The sequence below is a fragment of the Leucoraja erinacea genome, chromosome 3, assembly GCF_028641065.1.
Source record: "Leucoraja erinacea ecotype New England chromosome 3, Leri_hhj_1, whole genome shotgun sequence".
Classification (NCBI taxonomy): domain Eukaryota; kingdom Metazoa; phylum Chordata; class Chondrichthyes; order Rajiformes; family Rajidae; genus Leucoraja; species Leucoraja erinaceus.
Genome location: NC_073379.1, coordinates 30,673,155 through 30,694,512, shown reverse-complemented (window position 1 = coordinate 30,694,512; position 21,358 = coordinate 30,673,155). Strand labels below are relative to the sequence as shown.

The window sequence follows — 21,358 nt, the reverse complement described above, 5'->3', positions numbered from 1 at the left end:
TGACAGAAACTTGCTGATTTTAACTTTTAAAAAGTCTACTTGTTGGTGGTTGCTCTCCAAGTTATCCTTTAACAATGAAGACAACCAACAGCGCCATTAGTAATTTTACTGTCATGAATTACAAAATATGTAACGGTAGATTTATTTTTTTCCATTCAGAATGACACTGCACTACTTTTGCAGCAGTGGCTGCAACATTAATATGCTTCTCTATCTTGCAATAATATCTGTAAGCTTTTCAAATTATTCCCTATAAAAAAGGGTCTGATTAGAAATTGGATCATTTTTGTTGTTTATTTTCATTGCTATGCAATTGAGAACTAATTTAAATGCAGACAAATTCATGTTCGCAATCATTCCCGGGTTACCCATTCCCACAATGCCTGAATATAAGGGCTTCAGACTTCCTTTCTAATGTAATAATAAGATGTATTTTCTTGACTATTCAATTAATAATTCATTTTTGATGTCAATCCAAAAAATGCAATATTCCCATTGTTGATCTCTTATTGCTAAACTAATACCAATTAAATAAATAATCTTCCAGTATTATATTCATTGTTCAGAAACAGAACTGCCTATTTTTACCCGTATAACTGGGAGGAAATTCATGAGTAAGAAGCAATGTAAAACCTCAACATTTTGCTCAACTCATTTCTGATCCTGTGATAACTGCTCTATGTTTTTGGAATTCATCAGGAAATCCAGCATGAGATCATTAGTCTCCATAGATATGCCAGCTTTAGCAGGTCAGCTAGAGGTTGAGTAAGTGTATTCATTTCAATTAGTGTAAAAAAGTAGTGGGGAAAAAAGCATAGGTATCAACTAATATCTTTTTTTGAATTGAATTGAAAGAGATAGCATGGAAAAGGGTCCTTCGGCCCTCTGAGTCCATGCCCACCATCAATCACTCGTTCACACTAGTTCTATGTTATCCAACTTTCGTATCCACTCCCGACGCACCAGGGATAATTTACTGCAGCCTATTAACCTATAAGCCCCGCAAGTCATTGGGATGTGCATGAAACTAGAGAAAACCAACAGTCACAGGGAAAATGTCCAAACTCCACACAAACAGCACCAAAGGTCAGGATTAAACCCAGGTATCTGGCACTGTGAGGCAAATGCACCGCTGTGTCATCTTTTTCTGAAGAGTGAATTTAAATGCATTTAATTGGCTTAATGTTTTAATTTTTTATTTAGTTTAATTTAGTTTAGAGGTACCGTGTGGAAACAGGCCCTTTCACCCACCAAGTCTGTGCCAACCAGCAATCACTCATATACTAGTTGTATCCTACAGACAATGGCCAATTTATAGAAGCCGATCAACCTACAAACCTGTATGTCTTTGGAGTGCGGGAGGAACCTGGAGAAAACCCATGCAGTCACAGGGAGAACATACACATCTGTACAGACAGCACCTGTAGTTAGGATTGAATCCATATCACTGGTGCTGTGATGCAGCAACTCTAACACAAAAAAAACAAATGAATTTACAAATAATCAGCTTTCTTGCCAGCCTTGGCAAACCAGTAAGCAGGTTAATAACCTTTTCTGAAAGCAACAGTGGAAGTGGCATCTGTCATTTTCACTTAGAGTGTGAAGCCTTGCTGATTAAGAAGGAACCTGCTTATCATGAAAGATTAGGCCAAAGACCTGCTCCAGCTAAAAATAGACTTCAGACTGCACAGGATGATTCCACTTGAGGGGGAGTCTAGGACCAGAGACCATCGCCTCAGAATTAAGCTATTCGGCCAATCATGGCTGATCTATCTTTCCCTCAGAACCCCATTCTCCTGCTTTCTCCCCGTGACCCCTGACACCCGTACTATGCAGCACAGATAGTCTGTTGGCCAATCGAAAATTTGGGTCACTGTGTAAAAGAGAAATAATGCAAATCATAAGAATTGGAATTCACATCCCATTCCAGAGACCTAAGTACAAATCCCAGGCTGATGCTTTAAGGCAGCACAAATGAAGTGTGGCACAATGTGAGGTCCTGTCTGACAGATTAGATACAAAATCTTGCCTGCTCAGATGGATTTCAAAGATATCATGCCTCTGTTTCAAAGATTACCATGCAAGTTAACCTTGATGCTCCAACTGATATTAATCCTTAAACCAGTGTACATAAGTTCAGAAGTTATAGGAGCAGAATTGGGCCATTTGGACCATCAAGTCTAATCTGCCAATCATGGCTGATCTATCTTTCCCTCTCAACCCCATTCTCCTGCCTTCTCCCAATAACCCACCGTACCAATCAAGAATCTATCAATAGCAATTGACTTGGCCTCCACAGCCTCCTGTGGCAATGAATTCCACAGATCCACCACCCTCTGATTAAAGAACTTCATCCTTATCTCCTTCTAAAGGTAGGTAGACAAAAATGCTGGAGAAACTCAGCAGGTGAGGCAGCATCTATGGAACGAAGGAAATGGGCGATATTTCGGGTCGAGACCCTTCTTAAACAAATCCTTCTAAAGTTACATCCTTTTATTCTGAGGCTATGGTCTCTGGTCCTAGACCTTCCCACGAATGGAAACATTCTCTCCACATTCACTCTATCCAGGTCTTTCAATATTCGGAAAGTTTCAAATAGTTCCCCCCTTATCCTTCTAAATCCCAGCGAGTACAGGTCCATTGCCTGTCAAATGCATCAATGTCATGAGAACGGATCATCAACTTTTAATACTATGAAGGGTCATCAACCTAAATTGGTAATTCTATTTTCTTTCCCTCCATAAGTGTTGATAACATTTTCTTGTATTTTCTGTTTTAATAATAAAAATAGATGAATTATTTTGCTGTTTGTGGGAGTTTGCTCTGTGCAAGTGTGGTTCCTATATTACAAAAGGAACTGCATGCTATAAAGTGCTTTAGGAGATCATGAAAGCTATGGATAAAGGTGATATATAAATACAAATATCTGTTATTTTTAATAAATCTGAGCCTGAATAAAGTTATTACTTTGAGAAAAAAACTGAAGATGCTGATAAAATTCTGGAACTGCTGGTAAAATTCTAATCTTGAACCGATTCTTTGTGGAAAGTCTGAAAAGGTTATTGGCTTTCAGGGTCACAGCAAATTGTAAAAATAATTCTATACTTTGCAGAGATTCGTAACTCCATGCATTTTTAATATTAAGTTCTGTTCATGAGCCACTGAGCCATCTAAACACATTCTTGGGATAGCATGGTGGCGCAACAGGTAGTTGTGAGATTACCAAGTCACAACCCCAGTTACTGTGGTTCGGTGCTGACCTTTGTCCAATTTGTATGTTGTGCCACAGGAAGATCTGATGGGTATGTGATAGAGGAGAGGTTACAACAAAGTAAGAGGTGGGAAAATGTTGATGGGATTGCACTATGAGCTGGCATGGACCCAGCTGGCCGAATAGCCTCCTTCTACATTGTTATGAAATATATGAATATAAGATTCTATTGCCATACCATTTGTCGGTAATGAGTTGTAAATGCACCATAATAGGCAACACATGCTGCTGCAATGAAGACATTTCCAATTATGTTTGATATTTCATCTTCAAATAGAATTATGCTCTCTTGCCAACGAATTTGTTCATCTCCAAGAGCGGCAGTAAGTTTTCCAGCACGCTCTAGTCGAGCCTGAGTTAGGGCCATTGTGCGAGCTAAACAGAAAGAAAGAAAACATGCCAGTCAATAGACAATAGGTGCAGGAGTAGGCCATTCGGTCCTTCAAGCCAGCACCGCCATTCACTGTGATCATGGCTGATCATCCACAATCAGTACCCCGTTCCTGCCTTCTCCCCATATCCCCTGACTGCTACCTTTAAGAGCTCTATCTAACTCTCTCTTGAAAGCATCCAGAGAATTAGCATAATCTGCCTTCTGAGGCAGAGAATTCCACAGAGACTTCACTGTCTGCTGTACCTGCATGCTTACTTTCAGTGACTGATGCATAAGGACCCCCCAGATATCGTTGTACTTCCCCATTTCCCAACTTGACACCATTCAGGTAATAATCTGCCTTCCTGTTTTTGCCACCAAAGTGGATAACCTCACATTTATCCACATTAAACTGCATCTGCCATGCATCTGCACACTCACCAAAATCTGTCCAACTCGTCCTACCCTGCATCCTCATAGCATCCACTTCATAGTTCACACTGAACCCAGCTTTGTGTCATCTGCAGATTTGCTCATGTTACTTTTAATCCCTTCATCGAAATCACTAATGTATATTATAAATAGCTACAGTCCTTGCGGTAACCCACTAGTCACTGCCTGCCATTCTGAAAGGGACCCGTTAATCCCTACTCTTTGTTTCCTGTCTGCCAACCAATTTTCTATCCATGTCAGTACTCTACCCCCAATACCATGTGCTCTAATTTTCCCCACTAATCTCCTATGTGGGACCTCATCAAATGCTTTCTGAAAGTCCAGGTGCACTACATCGACTGGCTCGCCCATGTCCATTTTCCTATTTACATCCTCAAAAAATTCCAGAAGATTAGTCAAGCATGATTTCCCCTTCGTAAATCCATGCTGACTCAGACTGATCCTGTTACTGCTATCCAAATGTGCGCCATTTCATCTTTTATAATTGACTCCAGCATCTTCCCCACCATCGATGTCAGGCTAACTGGTCTATAATTCCCTGTTTTCTCTCTCCCACCTTTCTTAACAAGTGGGATAACATTAGCTACCCTCCAATCCACAGGAATTGATCCCAAATCTATAAAACATTGGAAAACTATCACCAAAGCATCCATGATTTCTAGAGCCACTTCCTTAAGTACCCTGGGATGCAGACCATCAGGCCCTGGGTATTTATCAGCCTTCAATCCCATCAGTCTACCCAACAATATTTCCTGCCTAATGTGAATTTCCTTCAGTTCCTCCGTCATCCTAGATCCTCTGGCCACCAGTACATCAGGGAGAATGTTTGTGTCTTCCTTAGTGAAGACGGATCCAAAGTACCTGTTCAAATCATTGTAGTATGTTTAAATGTAGTGCCATTTCCTTGTTCTCCATAATAAATGATCCTGTTTATTAGTCAAAAAAAGTAGCAATTGACATTATTCATCGCAGTACATTACTGAATATATTTTGCAAAGTATGAAAACAAAAAAACTGCAGATGCTGGAAATCTGAAATTAAAACAGAAAATACTGGAAGTATACAGCGAATAAGGCAGTATCTATCAGGCAGACTTAACGGAATTAATGTCTTCATTCAACCTAAAATATTACTTGTGTTTCCCTTTCCACAATGCTCCCTGACCTCTGAGAGTTTCCAGCGTTTTCTATTTTGAAAAGTTGCTTATATGCATACTATCGACAGTACTATCAAGTGATGCTTAACAAAAACCTGGTCACTGGTGTCAGTGGGTTCTCCTCAGCCAAACCCTCATTAGCGTCTTGGTTCAAACATGGACAATAAGAGACGAATTCCACTGGTGAAATGAGAGGGATTAGTCCTCACATCTAGGCAACATTCAATTAGTTCAAGTTCAAGTTCATATTTATTGCCACATACACCAATTAAGGTACAATGGAATTTGATTTATTATGCAACCACACAATCAAAAAGAGCACAATACACAATAGATTACACATGAACATCCACCACAGTGGAATCAGCATTTTTCACTGTGGTGGAAGGCAATAACGTTCAGTCAGTCTTCCTCCCTTGTTCATTCATGGTCGGGGCCATGAACCCTCCGCAGTCACCGCTACAGATGGCCTGATGCGCAGGCCCTCTCGTCGGGATGCTCGAAACTCCGACGTCGGTATGGACGGACACTCTTGGAGGTCCCGAATCGGCCTCTTCACCGCGGCTTCACGATGTTATAAGCCGCAGGCTGGTGGTCGGAGCTCTTCTCCGGCGAGAGATCCCAGACTCCATGATGGAAAGTCCACGCCGTGCCCGCGACTAGAAGCTCCGCAGACCGCAGCTGCACAATGTTATAGTCCGCATGCCAGCGATCGGAGCACTTCTTCTGGCGATCCCCGGCAAGGGATCATCCGGCTCCGAAATAGAAAGTCCGCACTGCGCCCGCTGCTTAAGCTCTGGGCCCGACTCCAGGAGAGGCAGCACCAATCCAAGCTGTTAGGCCGCCAGGGAGGGCGAAATTGCGACTCGGAGAAAAGTCACATTCCACCGAGGTAAGTGACCGAAAAACACTTTCCCCCTATTTCCCGCCACCACCCCCCCACACTAAAACACACTAAAACACACTTTTAAACATACTACAAACAAAAAAAGTCGAAAGGACGAACAGTTGCTGGCGAAGCTGCCAGCCGATGAACGGCGTAACATTAAAGAGTCTTTAATGATATGACATGAAGTATGACATTAAAGAGTCATGGTAAGACTAAGATCAAGGCAAACAAATCTTTCCAGTGATTGAAATTATATCTGATACAAAAATAGATGTCTCTGTTTATGAGGAGCTAATCACTTCAGCACCAAAATCCTGGAGCTTGCCATCGAATGGCATTGTAGAAGCACTTTCAATATTTGTCTACAGAGCTTCAAGCCAACTTATCATCAATTTTTCAAGGACAATTAAGGAGATAAACCAGATGAACACTAAATGTGTGAGTACCTCACAACATCAAATACTGTATTTTGCATGAAACATTGAACTATCCTGTGGAAGAATGTTCGTGTTTGGCAAATCAAGAATTAAAGCTTGGTACTCTCTGGTAATGTCTCCATTGTGCTTGCCTGTATGTTCCCTCACTGCTTCTGAATCTACTTGTCAGCAGTTGCAGATAACCGTTCCCTGTATATTAAGAAACGAAGGTTAAAAGTTATCATGCTGCTCGTATTTTTCTTACTTGTGTATTCTATTGCAAACTAAAACGTGACTTTAGTCATGTAGACTTGTATGTTCTATGGTATGTAAGATATCACTGAACTACTTGTAGCAGAGCCTGGCTCCAGCAGACATATCATGTTATCACGTTAATGAAACATCGCAACCTCGAAGTCTGACCTCAAAGTAAGATAGAACCAAAGTAAGATATAGCATTGTTTGAAGTACAAGAGAATATATGAGATTTGTCCAGCATTATCAAATCAACACATCCAGCAGCTTCTTAAAATATGCAATAACATGCCTTTAACCTGATGGAACTATGGGGAAACAATGCCGAGAGAACCTCTGATTGCAGAGGTGGAGCCCAGGATAGAAGTGACATAAACCATCATTAACTACCTTGTTTCCATCTGTTTTGACAGCTAATAATACAAAATACTTACTTACATCAACCCTAATTTTGATCATCAAAAATCTTAGCTTGTACAGTATTACTTTATCTTTTTTTTGCTCTACTCCTGTATGGCTTTCTAACTTAAGCCAATGCTGTATCATGCTATGCCAGAGCTAAGCTTCAGTAAGAAAGCTATAAATGTGAACATCAGCTAGCATCTTTTTTGTTGACATCATTTTACCATATTTTCCATTATATGCCATAAAATTAAATTGTCAGCAAAAATAAATTGGCTGATACATTCGTTAACGCCACTTGACCGAATGTTTTTTTTTAAATTTATCTTGTATGAAATAAAAAACATCCTCGACAATAATTCTGAACACCAGTGACCTGCAAGGATGCATTCTCAGCCTATTACCATATTCTCTATACTCACGACTGTGCAGTTAAATTCTGCTCTAACACCATTTATAGACGACACTACCACAGAGGGCAGGAACTCAAATATTAAGACCTAGTATGGGAAGGAGATAGAGAGCTTAGTAACATGGTGTCAAGCAAAATCTCTCCCGCAAACTCAGTAAGATGAAGGAGCTAATCATTGACTTCAAGGAAGCGGTGTGGTGTACACAGCCCAGTCAACATCAACGATGCTGAAGATAGCAACAAAATTCTGGAGTATCTCAGTGGGTCAGGCAGAATCTCTGGAGGTGATTGTTTAGGGTCGGAACCCTTCTTCAGACTGATTATAGTGGGGAGAACGGGAGAAAAACTGGAAGGGAAAAGAGGGAGGACGGATCACAATGGACAACAGATGATGTCAGGCAAGGTTGATTCCCTGATAGCAAATTGTTAGGAAGAAACTGGTGCAAGCCAAAGAGGGATACATAGTTGCGAACTGTGAAGCAAGTCACTCATCTTTACCATGGATGTCCAGTCCCTCCACATCTCCACCCCCACCACGAGAGTCTCGTGGCCCCCTGTTTCTTCCTTGATTAGAGGCCCAACCAATTTCTCTCTACTAACACATTCTTCCACCTAGTGGAACCTGTCCTCAGCCTCAACAACTTTTCTTTTGATTCCTCTCACTTCCTCCAATTTCTCATTAACTTCAAAACTAACTTCCACCCTGCCCTCAAATTCGCCTGGACTATCTCTCACACTTCTCTCCCTTTTCTTAATCTCTCTGTCTCCATCACAAGGGACAGACTGATGTCTACTACAAATCTACCGACTGCCACAGTTATCTTGACTACACTCCTGGCACACCTCAAAAGCTGCCTACCCCCCACACTGGATCCCTATCAGTTTGCCTACCGCAAGAACAGGAGTACGGAGGATGCCATCTCAACGGCACTTCACTCCGCCCTCTCCCACCTCGACAACAGAGACACTTACGTAAGAATGCTGTTCATCAATTACAGCTCAGCATTCAACACCATTATACCATCTAAACTGATCACCAAACTTGGTAACCTGGGCTACGATCCCTCCCTCTGCAACTGGATACTGGACTTTCAAACCAACAGACCACAGTCTGTTAGGTTAGACAAGCACACCTCTTCAGCCCTCACCCTGAACACCGGCGTTCCACAGGGCTGTGTGCTGAGCCCCCTCCTCTACTCCCTCTTCACCTATGACTGCACACCTGTACATGATACTAACACCATCATCAAGTATGCAGATGATACAACGGTGATTGGCCTCATCAGCAACAACGATGAGTCGGCCTACAGGGAGGAGGTCCAGCACTTAGCAGCATGGTGCGCTGACAACAACCTGGCCCTTAACTCCAAGAAGACCAAGGAGCTCATTGTAGACTTCAGGAAGTCTAGGGGCAGCACGCACACCCCCATCCACATTAACGGGACGGAGGTGGAACGTGTTTCTAGCTTCAGGTTCCTGGGTGTTAACATCTCCGATGACCTCTCTTGGACCCACAATACCTCAGCTCTGATCAAGAAGGCTCACCAGCGTCTCTTCTTCCTGAGGAGACTGAAGAAGGTCCATCTGTCTCCTCAGATCCTGGTGAACTTCTACCGCTGCACCATCGAGAGCATCCTTACCAACTGTATCACAGTATGGTATGGCAACTGCTCTGTCTCTGACCGGAAGGCATTGCAGAGGGTGGTGAAAATTGCCCAACACATCACCGGTTCCTCGCTCCCCTCCATTGAGTCTGTCCAAAGCAAGCGTTGTCTGCGGAGGGCGCTCAGCATCGCCAAGGACTGCTCACCCCAACCATGGACTGTTTACCCTCCTACCATCTGGTAGGCGCTACAGGTCTCTCCGTTGCCGGACCAGCAGGTCCAGGAACAGCTTCTTCCCGGCGGCTGTCACTCTACTCAACAACGTACCTCGGTGACTGCCAATCACCCCCCCCCCCCCCCCCCGGACACTCCTCCCACAGGAAAAACACTATGTCTGTATATATGCTAATGTAAATATTTATTCAAATCATATGCTATGTCGCTCTTCCAGGGAAATGCTAAATGCATTTCGTTGTCTCTGTACTGTACACTGACAAAGACAATTAAATCTGAATCTGAATCCGACTTCCTCCCACCCTGCCCCTTGTTAATCCCCTACTCTCAATTCCTCCGTCTCCCCTGCAATTGCTCTAAAGATGTGTCTTTCCATGCAAGAATATCTGAGGTCCTCATTCGTTAATGAACATGATAAGGACCTATAACACCACCTATCCATGTTCTCCAGAGATGCTACCTGACCCGCTGAGTCACTCCAGCATTTTGTGTCTATCTTTAGTATAAACCAGCCTTTGCAGTTCCTTTTTATTACATTCAAAGATGCTGAAGTGGAGATGGTCAGGAGCTCAAACTCCTGAGATCACCAATAATTTGTCCTGGTACAACTACATTGATGCTATGGCCAAGAAAGCACACGGAATGCCTCTACTTCCTCAGAACATGTTGAAAATTTGCCATGTCTCCAATGACTCTTACCAATTTCTATAGATGCACCGTAGAAACTATCGGGATGCATGACAACTTGTTTTGGCTTCTGTTCTATACAAGGCAGCAAGAATTTTTGATGCAATGCCAGACCATCATGGAAAACAGCCTCACACTCCATTGACTCCAACTATACTTAATACTGCCTCGGGCCAGTAGTTAACATAATCAAGGAACCCAATCATTTCCACTCTCCAGATACAAACAGCTTGAAATTCACCAAATTGCCCACCAAATTCAGCAACTTTGTTCCTAATGTTAACAGACAGTTGAATGGACAACCCATAAGCTAAGGATCTCCCAACATATCTCGTTGCAACCCTTGCACTTTTTTATCTGCACTTTCTCTGTAGCTGTAACACTATATTCTGCACTTTGTTTATTATTTTTCTGTTTTGCACTACTTGTGGCACTTGCATATGGCTTGATTGTACTCATGGATGGCATGATTTGGCTGAATAGAAAGCAAAACAAAAAATGTCACTGTAGTTTGGTACATGTGACAACAATAAACCAAAACAAATATCAAAAATGAAATTGAAAATAATCGTTGAACATTTCTCAAAATATCTCACCTAGTTCCTCCTTTTCTTCAATCATATTATCATACTGTTCTTGCAGATCCTCCAACTGTAGATCAAGTTGTCGTAGCTTGTTTTGTTTTTCTTTAAGGGTTGTCAGTGTGGCATCGAGTTCAGCCTATTAATTAAAAAGCTTTGTACTTCCAAACAATAATTCATGTAAAAAATATTTTTCTTTTAAAAAAAGTAGTCTGTCAAGTAGTTTGACAAAGATTTGTCAAACTTTTTGCACCCACAATTAAAATCTTATACTTTGCTCAACTTTCTTCTATCACCAGTTTTGTGTTCATCAAATGATACAAACCCGTCACATCCTGAAATTTAGATAAGGTTTTAACTCCATAATACCAACTAGCTGAATATTCAGCCATTCATTGAGAATAGAGGGGAGCTTGGGTCTCATTATGAGACAGTCATGTAGCCATACATTCCAATATGTTGTACTGTTACAGCCTGCCAATTGTTTAAAGCCGGTTCTGACTTCTTGTCCCACTTCTGACACCATGTAATGTTGGCTGTAAGGCCCTGTTGTGACTAGCACAATGAATACACGTCCAACATCTTGTAAGTAAGATTTAATCTGTACAACCAAGGAAACGTCTCGAAGGTCACCTGACCTCAGTCACGAGGCACAGGCACATTTTCCAGCTTCACCTTTTGGCCTCAAGGGGCACTGGCATTTATATTACATATATATCACACTGTCTGAACGGAGTTGATGCATTCTCCCTGTGACTACGTGCGCATTTTCCGGGTGCTCCGGTTTCCTCCCACACTCCAAAGACATGCAGGCTTTTAGGCTGGTGGAAAACTAGGGCTTCTGTAAATTGTCCCTAGCGAGTAGGATGGAACTAATGTACATGTCTGGTCGGCACGGACACGGTGGGCCAAAGGGTCTGATTCCATGCCGCATCTCTAAACTAAACTAAATTAAACTAACTAAACTAACAACTACATTGATTATCGCCGTTCAAACTCAAAACTTCACTACATAGTTCAATTACTTAAATCATTATTTTTCATAACTTTACAGAAGTTTCACATGTTTATATTAGGTCGAGGCTGAAGTAGGGTTGTTGTTAGGATTGTGCAGAATGGTTCAAGAGGCTAATAAGTTCCAGGAGCAGAATTGGGGCATTCGGCCCATCAAGTCTACTCAACCATTCAATCATAGCTAATCTATCTTTCCCTCTCAACCCCATTCTCCTGCACACTCCTTGTAACCCCTAACTCACTTGCAAATTAAAAAGCTGTCAATTTCTACCTGAAATATATTGATTGACTTGGCTTCCATCTGTGGCAATGAATTCTACAGATTCAATACACTCTGACTAAAGAAATTCCTCCTCATCTTCTTTCTAAAGGTACGTAATTTTATTCTGAGGCTCTGGCCTCTGGCCCTAGACACTTCCACTAGTGGAAACATCCTCTCCACATTCACACTATCCAGGCCTGTCACTATTTAATAAGTTTCAATGAGGTCCACCCTCAGTCCAGAGTCCAGCGGGTACAGGCCCTGTGCCTTCAAACTCTCATCATATGTTAATCCAATCATTCCTGCGATCCTTCTCATAAACCTCCTCTGGACCCTCTCCAATGGCAGCACATCCTTCCTCATATATGGGATCCATAACTGCTCACGTTACTTCAAATGTTGTCTGACCAGTGTCTTATAAAGCCTCAGCATTACATCTCTATTTTTGTATTCTAGCCCTCTTGAAATAAATGCTAATGGTTGATGTGAAGAAGCTACTATTGAATCTTGAGGGAATGCTTCTCGTCTTCTGTACCTTCTTCCCGATAGTAGCAGCAAAATAAGAGGAAGGCCAGGGTGGTGTGGGTCTATGATGATATTTGCAGCCCTTTTAAAGCAGTACTTCCTGTAGATCTTTTCATTGGTGGGGTGGTCAATACCCATGATGGACTGGACAATGTTCACCACTTTCTGGCTCCTTCATTCTTGTGTATTTCAATTACCGAGCCAGGCCCGGACTCAACTAGTCAGTATGCTCCCCACCTTATACCTGCGGAGGTTCAGTAGAGTATTCGATAACATACCAAATCTCCCCAAACCCCTGAGGAAGTACAGGCTTTGATAAGCTTTCTTTGTGATTTCGTCAATGTACTGGCACAGGACATGGAAATGTGCATGAGCATGAAGTTCTGACATTTTGGTCTCTTGGCTTTCCCTTGCTGAAGTCAACAATCAGCTCCTTAATCTTCCTGATGATGCAAGATTGTTGTTCTGGCACCATTCAACCAGATTATTTAACTCCCCTCCTTTACTCTGGGTCATCATTCTCATTATTTGTCCAATGTTGATGGTATCATTGGTGAATTTAAAGACAATGTTGGAACTGTGTCTGGCTAAACATTGATGAGTATAGAGCGAGTTGGGGGCTGAGAACTCAGTCTTGAGATTCCGCTGTGCCGATGATTGTTGAGGAGGAAATGCTGTTGCCAATTCATACTATTTGAGTTCTGCCGATAACAAAGTCCAGGATCCAGTTGCATTGGAAATAGATGAGATCCAGTTTCCTGTTTTAAATGATGAGTTTGAAAGAGTTGATGGTGTTGAATGCTGAGCTGTAATCAATGAATAACAGGCTGACAAACATGTACCTGCTGTCCAAATGATGCAGACTGGAGCAGCAGCAAGGCTGCATCTGCTGTTGATCCATTTGGGTAGTCTGCAAATGGCATTGAGTCCAGATCATTGGTAAGGCAGGAGTTACTTTGTCTCATAACCAACCTCTTGAAGCACTTTATCACAAAGAGCATGGGTGTCACCAGCCAGTAGTTAATGAGCCCAATATTATGGACGTCCTTTTAAAGTAGGTGGGAACCTTCAATCGTAGCAGTGTAAAATTGAAGATGAAAGTGAAATCTCCAGCACGTTAGAAGAAAGGGGCCAGGTAGACATTCAGGGCCCATTGAGTCGTTTCCACCATTCAATCATGGCTGATCTCTGCCCCCTAATCCAATTTTCCTGCCTTCGCCCCATACCCTTGACATGTGTTCTAATCAAGAATTTGTCTATCTCTGCCTTAAAAATATCCACTGACTTGGCCTCCACAGCCATCTGTGGCAAAAGGTTCCACAGATTAACTATCATCTGACTAAAGACATTGCTCCTCACCTCCTTCCTAAAAGAGTGGCAGGACAAATAGTCACCAGACAAGTAAAATTTGAATTTAGCTATGTTGCCCATGATTGATGGAACTAAAAGTTGTCCAATCATCTTCATTTAGAAATTGTGTATCATAATTTGAAGCCAAATTTCTAACTCACCTGAGCTCCCGCGAGTTTTATTCGTTTTGGTTCCACCTCCTTGGAAACTCGGGAATACAGATCCATGGCTCTCACCCACATACACATGGACTTACAAGCTTTAGACACTTTTTCCACTTTATCAGGTACAAAATCTGGATTGTTCATGTATTTCTGAAGTCGTTGCAATATCTGGGGTTTAATGTTGTCTTTGTCATAGTCCATGAGTTTCTTCAAGAAATTTGAATCACCAAGAACTTGCTTAGCAGAAGCCCAGTCAGTTCTATACAATAAAATGAGACATTTTGGGAAATAATTTGAGAAGTGAATACACAGACCCAAGAATATATTATTTATATCATTGTCAATGAAAAGTAAAAAAAAAGGCATCTTCTGAAAGATCAATGATCTCAAAATATCATCACCACTATAATATGTGTAACAACTATGTGACATTCAAGAAATGTACTTGCAGAAGATACAGACTAATAAAATTAAATTGCAATAAAAAATGTGCATCACCTCCAATTTAGCTTGTCACAACTTGCTCTTGAAATATGTGTACACATCGCATTAAAGAGGATACACTGTTCAGTCACTATCATCGGTGCTGATTAGTGCATTATCACTCATTCATGGATGCAGTTTCAAGAGATAGATCTAGCTGAAAATGACTACTGAATAAAACCGTGCCTGCAATTCTTAAAAGGGAGGTGTTCATTCCCTCCAAAAGCTTTGAAAAGCTTGTTACAAAACTTGTACTCTCTGTTTTTTTGGATGATACTCTCCAGGAAAGACAAAGAAAGAGAGAGGTCTTCTTAGTCCAAAAAGACATCAATGGTTGGGAAGTTACAGGGGAAGAATGAAGCTGATGAAGGCAATGACAGGTAATAAGGTCATAAGGAATGGTAGAATTGGGCCATTCGGCCCATCCAGTCTACTCCACCATTCAATCATAGTTGATGTATCTCTTCTTCTTAACTCCATTCTCATGCTTACTCCCAATTACCTCTGACGCCTTTACTAATCAAGAATCTATCTACCACTGCCTAAAAAATATCCACTGACAAAGAATTCCACAGATTCACCTCCGCTGACAGGCACAAAGTTCCCAGGAGATGGAGACAGTGCAGCAACAAATTGTTGAAACAAGGAACAGCAGATGCTGGTTTACAAAAAAATAGGCACAGAGTGCTGGAGTAACTCAGCTGGTCAGGTAGCATCTCTGGAGAACTTGAACAGGTGATGTTTCAGATTGGGAGCTTTCCTTCAGTTGTACTGCCACAGTCATCAGCAAATCTTATTTTTGCACAGCTGCACCATCACATTCCCAGAATGTTCCATGCTTGAAAGTCCCCTCACTCATAAAATAATAATTCCTATAAATACCTCTTGACACTTGCTGATATTTCCAACCGGAGTGAAATTCAGATATGCCAAAAATGTGTAAGGGCAGCAACCAATGTCAAATTTCAGACTGAATTCTCAAACTCATTAGTGCCCTGCTAATACATATTTTTAGGAAAAAAATCAAGCAAATAATAAATTGGTCCTCTGTGCTCTGATGCACTGTACAGAACATATTTTGCTTTTAATAACTGTACAATTTATGTAAGAGAATAATCCAAACTCCTCAAGGTATGCCAAACCAGCATCAGCAGATTCTTGGGTCCACATTTTACTGCTCCACTACAACATTTGAAGTTATCCCTTCTTTGAAGAAGTTCTCCTCCTATCTACATCTTCCAGAGATGCTGCCTGGCCCATTGAGTTACTCCAGCACTTTTCTTGTGTAGTTGTGTCTTGTTGCTTTTTTGGTATGACTATGGCAAAATCAAATTCTTTGTATGTTGCAAAATATACTTGGCTAATAAATGAATTACAAATACAATATTTAAACATTGTAATTGTGCCCATCTCTACAGCTTCCTAACGCAGCTCATTCCATATACCCACCATCCTGTTTTTAATCCTACCCCATTCACCTTAAAACTAGTTTAAGATTATTGAATCAACTGAATTTAAATTTTGCAGCTACCCTGATAGGATTTGAATTCATATCTATGGGTTGCTACTCTTAGTTTCTGGAGCAATAGTGGTGCAATTTAACCTCTATGATGCATTACATTTAAACAAATAAAGTCAGCGAACCCATCTGTACAGCACACAACCGGCAGAGCATTAAAACGTCAGTATGAATTTTGAGTAATGAAACTAGAAATTATAATGCTGAAGATGAAAATGCACTAACTGGGCATGCATGGTAGTTATCACACCAATCATAAGTTTCTGGTGGTTGAATGTAGTTCAGTCAACATTGGTCAATTTCTATGTGTAGGAAGGAACTGCAGATGCTGGTTTACACAGAAGATAGACACAAAATACTGGAGTAGCTCAGCAAGTCACGCAACATCTCTCAAATAAGTGACATTTCGGGTAGAGACCCTTCTTCCCAAAACCCAAACTGTAACCATTCACCTATTTATTTTCTCCAGAGTTGCTGCCTGACCCACTGAGCTACTCCAGTGTTTTGTGTCTATCTTCATTGATATTTTTTTATTGTCCACTAGGAGGAGTGTGGAAGAGGTTTTCAGAGAATTGATTGGAAAGATAGATGTATTCATAGTATCCACTCACTTTGCATTAAGTAGGATGCAAATGGCTTCCATGACAGTCATAACAAGATCTGGAGGCTTGGTGAATACTCTAACTTCAGATATATCTGCTTTGTCCAAAGAATCAAGGGCTTTATTTGCTGCATCCAAAGCAGGCATAGCTTCGTCAAGATCCCGTTGTGCATCATCAGCTATAGCTTGGGTCTCTGCAGCTTTTATTTTGGCTGCTGCTTCATCATCTTGTACAACTCTGCGAATCTAGCACATCCAACAAGAAAAGCCATTAGTACAATAAAACTCACATCAATAATTGAACATTATTTGATCAAAATAATATTAAAATCTATGCCATAGTGGCTACTCTCACTGAGAAATGTTCTGAGAAACTATCACATGAATCCACGATAAATATTGGGGAAAAAATGTGCTTCAAAGCATATAAACTTTTAATGACCCAGACGTAAATCAGTGAATCACCAGAACAACTCTTTTTTAATTATGTCCTGCAAAATGCTTGATCAAATCCTTCCACCAACCCTTAGCCCACCTTCCTTTTCCCAGTCTTTGACTTTATTTTTCACTCCCTTAACTTGTTGCCTTATTTTCAGCATGTCCAGTTTTTAAGTTCTTCTGTTAGATGTATGCTACTGCCACTAGCCTCTCTGTATGCCCCAAAATAACAAAGTATCTGACCTATATGTGTTTAAACATTAGGAACTATTCCACATGTTTTCTGACAAAACAAGGAGGACATAAAAATGATCAGAAACAACAATTGGGATTTCATGAATCCATAATTAATATTTATAGTCATTCTTTAATGTTAGTCGCTCTTTACCTGGTCTGCCTCTGCATGGTCCACACTCAACTTTTCCATCAAAGCATTGACATCAATTGATTTCTGTTGAAGAACTGGCTCCAGAGCCGAAAGATCAACTTGCATTTTGTCTACCAATACATTGGTCTCCAACAATTTAGTGAGTCCATTCTTCACACGATTCCGAGCCTGGAGTTATATCAAAAATATTACATTCAGTATGATAATTCATAACGCCACTTATCAGAGTCTTTCCCATCATACATTTCAATATTACATTTTAAATGCTTCAAGTCTTCTCATTTATCATGTCTATCTATAAACTTCTGAGGTTTACTATTTTCTTCTTCACTTCCAAGCTTAATTTCATCAGCAAACTTGGCCATTTTATCATGTATACCCATGCCCAGATTATAGATGTTTAACAAAAAACATAGTGGTCCCAGTACTGACCCATGAATGCACATTACAGTTCATTCTCTTCCATTTTGAAAAAATGTTGACCATTAGTTTCTGTTTTCCACCTTGAAGCTATTTTACTGACGGAGATGCTACTGATCTTTTAATCTTGCTTTTGTGCCTTCTGAAATTTACAGTTAGGGTTACAGCCCTGGCCATGCTCTTATTTTGCTACACTATCAGGAAAATGGTACTGGAGCCTGAAAATCATGACCACCAAAAACAAGAACAGCTTCTTCTCAGTAACCACTATGATCGTCTATTAACTGGATCTTTGGTTGCACTATGACTGGTGTTTTGCACTGTTATAGTTAGATAGTATTATGGTTATTAATTTATTGTGTTTCTGATTAATATACATTATCTTCCATTTATGAGACAATTAATTTGCAGCAAACAAAAATATCATTGTTCCACCATTGATATATATATATATATATAACAATGAAACACTCTTGATTTGAAGTTACATGAATGGCATTCCCTTCATTAACCTTCCCATTCATTTTATTTTAAAAGTTCCGTTTCGTCAAAAATGATTTACTGACTCCAGCTCTTTCCCACCACCGAAATCAGGCTAACTGGTCTGTAATCCCCGTTTTCTCTCTCGCTCCTTTCTTGAAAAATGGGATAACATTAGCTATCCTCCAATCCACAGGAACTGATCCTGAATCTATTGAACATTGGAGAATTATCACCAATGTTTCCACTATTTCTAGAGCCACCTCCCTGAGGACCCTGGGATGCAGACCATCAGGCCCCGGGGATTTATCATCCTTCAGTCCCATTAGCCTACCCAATACTACTTCTCGCTTAATGGAAATGTATTTCAGTTCCTCTAATGAACTTTAAAGGAAGTTAATGAAGTACTTTTCAAAACACTGCAGAACCATAAACAAACATAAATAGGCACAGATATACTGTAGATCATATAACTGGCTTAATATTGGTGTCTGGAAATTCATTATTGGTATACAGCTATAATGTTTTATTCTGCCTCTAAAAAAAATCATTCTATTGAAGTACAAACCTGGTTAATTTAAAGATTTGCAAATTTTGTATAAAAATTGCTTTTTAAGGAAATTGGAACATTGTCAAAAATTCAATTTATCTTTGTAGTTTTGAAGAACAACAACAAAGGTTTTCCTTACTGTAATCAGTTCCTTCCGTTTCTCCTGCAGCATGGCCAGGTACAGATTAATCAGCTCGAGGTAAGATGTGGGTGTTGTGTAGTACCTTCGTCGCAACTCTGCATAGTATTGCTCAGCCATGTCATTAACGCTGGTATGGACTTGTACGCACATTTCAGAAAATTTATCCTTCATTTCATCACTGCCAAGGTCAACAGTTGCGAAGAAACTTTTTGAGACAGAAAGAAGAGCTTCTCGTGGCCACTGAAGAAAGGAATTAACTCCATTAATTCTTCAGCATTAAGCAAGAAAGAAATAGCTCCATGTGATTTTATTAATGTGGCTGACCAGATGACACTGCATGTTTGAAATATTAGCAAGTTGTAAATCATATGTTCAATTGTGGGGTATGTGACCAAGCAAGTAGGCAATCCTGGGAGCCGGATGACTCTATTATAGCCAACTCTACGGTAAAGTTAACAAGGATAACTGTTAAATGTTAGGGAGTTCCTTTCTAATGTTCCAATAACACCATTAGGTTCTAACTAGACATTTTCTGAACAGTCCATGTATTACCCTAATTTCTACTGCACCCTGGTAACTAATGGTCAATTGGAACTAATGGGAAGTCAGTAACTAGACTATATCAGGCCATGTTATGTTTGGAACTATTGCTAAAACGTACCCACTAAAATCTCTTCAGCTTTCATTCAAATTACAATAACCCAATTGTGGAAACATTAATTTAATAGAAGTTATTGAATTGATTGCATTCTTGAGTTCTTTTATTTTTCCAGTTGTAGATGTTGCTGGCAAGGCCAATTTTTAATGCCATCTCGACTGCCCTTGAGAGAATGATGGTGAACTACCTTCTTGAACCATTGCACCCTTCTGGCTCCCTGTGCGCAGGAAATTCCAAAATTTCGACCCAGCAACAATGAAGGATCAGTTCTATACTTCTTAAGTTGGGAGTTGAAGGTGGTGGTGCTGTTAAGTACAGTATCTGCTCCTCTTGGTGAAGGAGGTCACAGATTTGGTAGGTGTCTTATTTTTGGCGTTGGAGCTGCATACCTCCACGCAAGTGAAAGGAACACCATCACACTCGTGATGTGTGTCTTTTATATGATGAAACTTCTTTAAGTGCATCGGGGGGTAAGTCACTTGCCACACAATACCAGTTTCTGACCTGTATTTGAAAACATGGTATTTATGTGGTTGGTCCAGTTGAGTTTCTGAACAATGGTAGCCATCATTCGTGGGGTTGGGGTGGGGATGGGGTTGTAGGGGGGGATGTTAATGTCAATGTGATTGAATATCAAAATGGCTAGAGTCACTTGTTGTGGTTGATAGTCCATTGTAGTCCCTAACACTCTGGTGGCACAAATGTTTCTTGCTATATACAGTGCATTCAGAAAGTATTCCGACCCCTTCACTTTTTCCACATTTTGTTAAATTTCAGCCTTATTCTAAAATAATCACCATCTGTCAAGGCATTGCTAAGGCAAAGCCTGACACCTTCAAAGTGGCACTTCATCATGAAATCAGATAGCTAGCTGGTTAGTGGAAGACAGCACCCATATTTTTATTGCCTATTGCCATGTTGGATGGTAAGTAGGTGGGGAAAAAAGATGAGTTACAAGTGATCCAAGAAATGCTATTGAATTTTCATCTCTTTAAAATATTGAAATGCTTTAATATATCTGAATATATCGATAACATTTTGGCAGACTTACTAATACTGCATACCTGCACAAACCAATCAATGGTGCAGCAATTTACCAAGGATGGAAACATACGACATCGAGAGCGAAAGGCATCGCCAACAGGGCTCATACATATTACAATGTGTAGTTTCTGGCGAACCCGCTTGATGAAATATTGAAATACCTGAGAAAAGAACAGTCCATTTAATATGTGAATTTTGCGCCTCATCTGAATTAATTATCTTTCATTATAATGACAGCTTAGCATTTAGCTCAGATTTAACTAAATTAGCATTTAGCTCAGATCTCGTGAAAAAAATAGGTTAATTGTCTATATTCAATAATAATTTAATCAATTCTTAATTAAATTGATATAAATCAAAAAAGAACATCTGTTTTTAGACAAATACAACACACTGAATGCTTAATTTTCGAATATTTATTTTATTAGTGGATACCAGTAAGGATACCACACTTTTCCCCCATTATCGCTTGTGTAGGAGCCATTTATGTTTAGGCTAGCTACTGTTGGCATATTATATTATTTAGTCTGGATATATCTTGCAGTATTATTTTGGACACTTGGGGGCAATCATTAGATGCACAGAGT

The 21,358-nt window shown here is 40.4% G+C and overlaps 1 protein-coding gene across 1 annotated transcript in view; it reads right to left on the bottom strand.

Moving 5' to 3' along the window:
* LOC129695437 (dynein axonemal heavy chain 6-like) overlaps window positions 1–21,358 on the bottom strand; it is a 283,604-nt gene that overhangs the window by 86,212 nt on the left and 176,034 nt on the right. Inside the window, 7 exon segments of the mRNA XM_055632390.1 lie at window positions 3,450–3,646; window positions 10,749–10,872; window positions 14,046–14,307; window positions 16,662–16,897; window positions 17,478–17,645; window positions 19,067–19,309; window positions 20,792–20,932. Coding sequence (XP_055488365.1) covers window positions 3,450–3,646; window positions 10,749–10,872; window positions 14,046–14,307; window positions 16,662–16,897; window positions 17,478–17,645; window positions 19,067–19,309; window positions 20,792–20,932 — 1,371 coding nt within the window.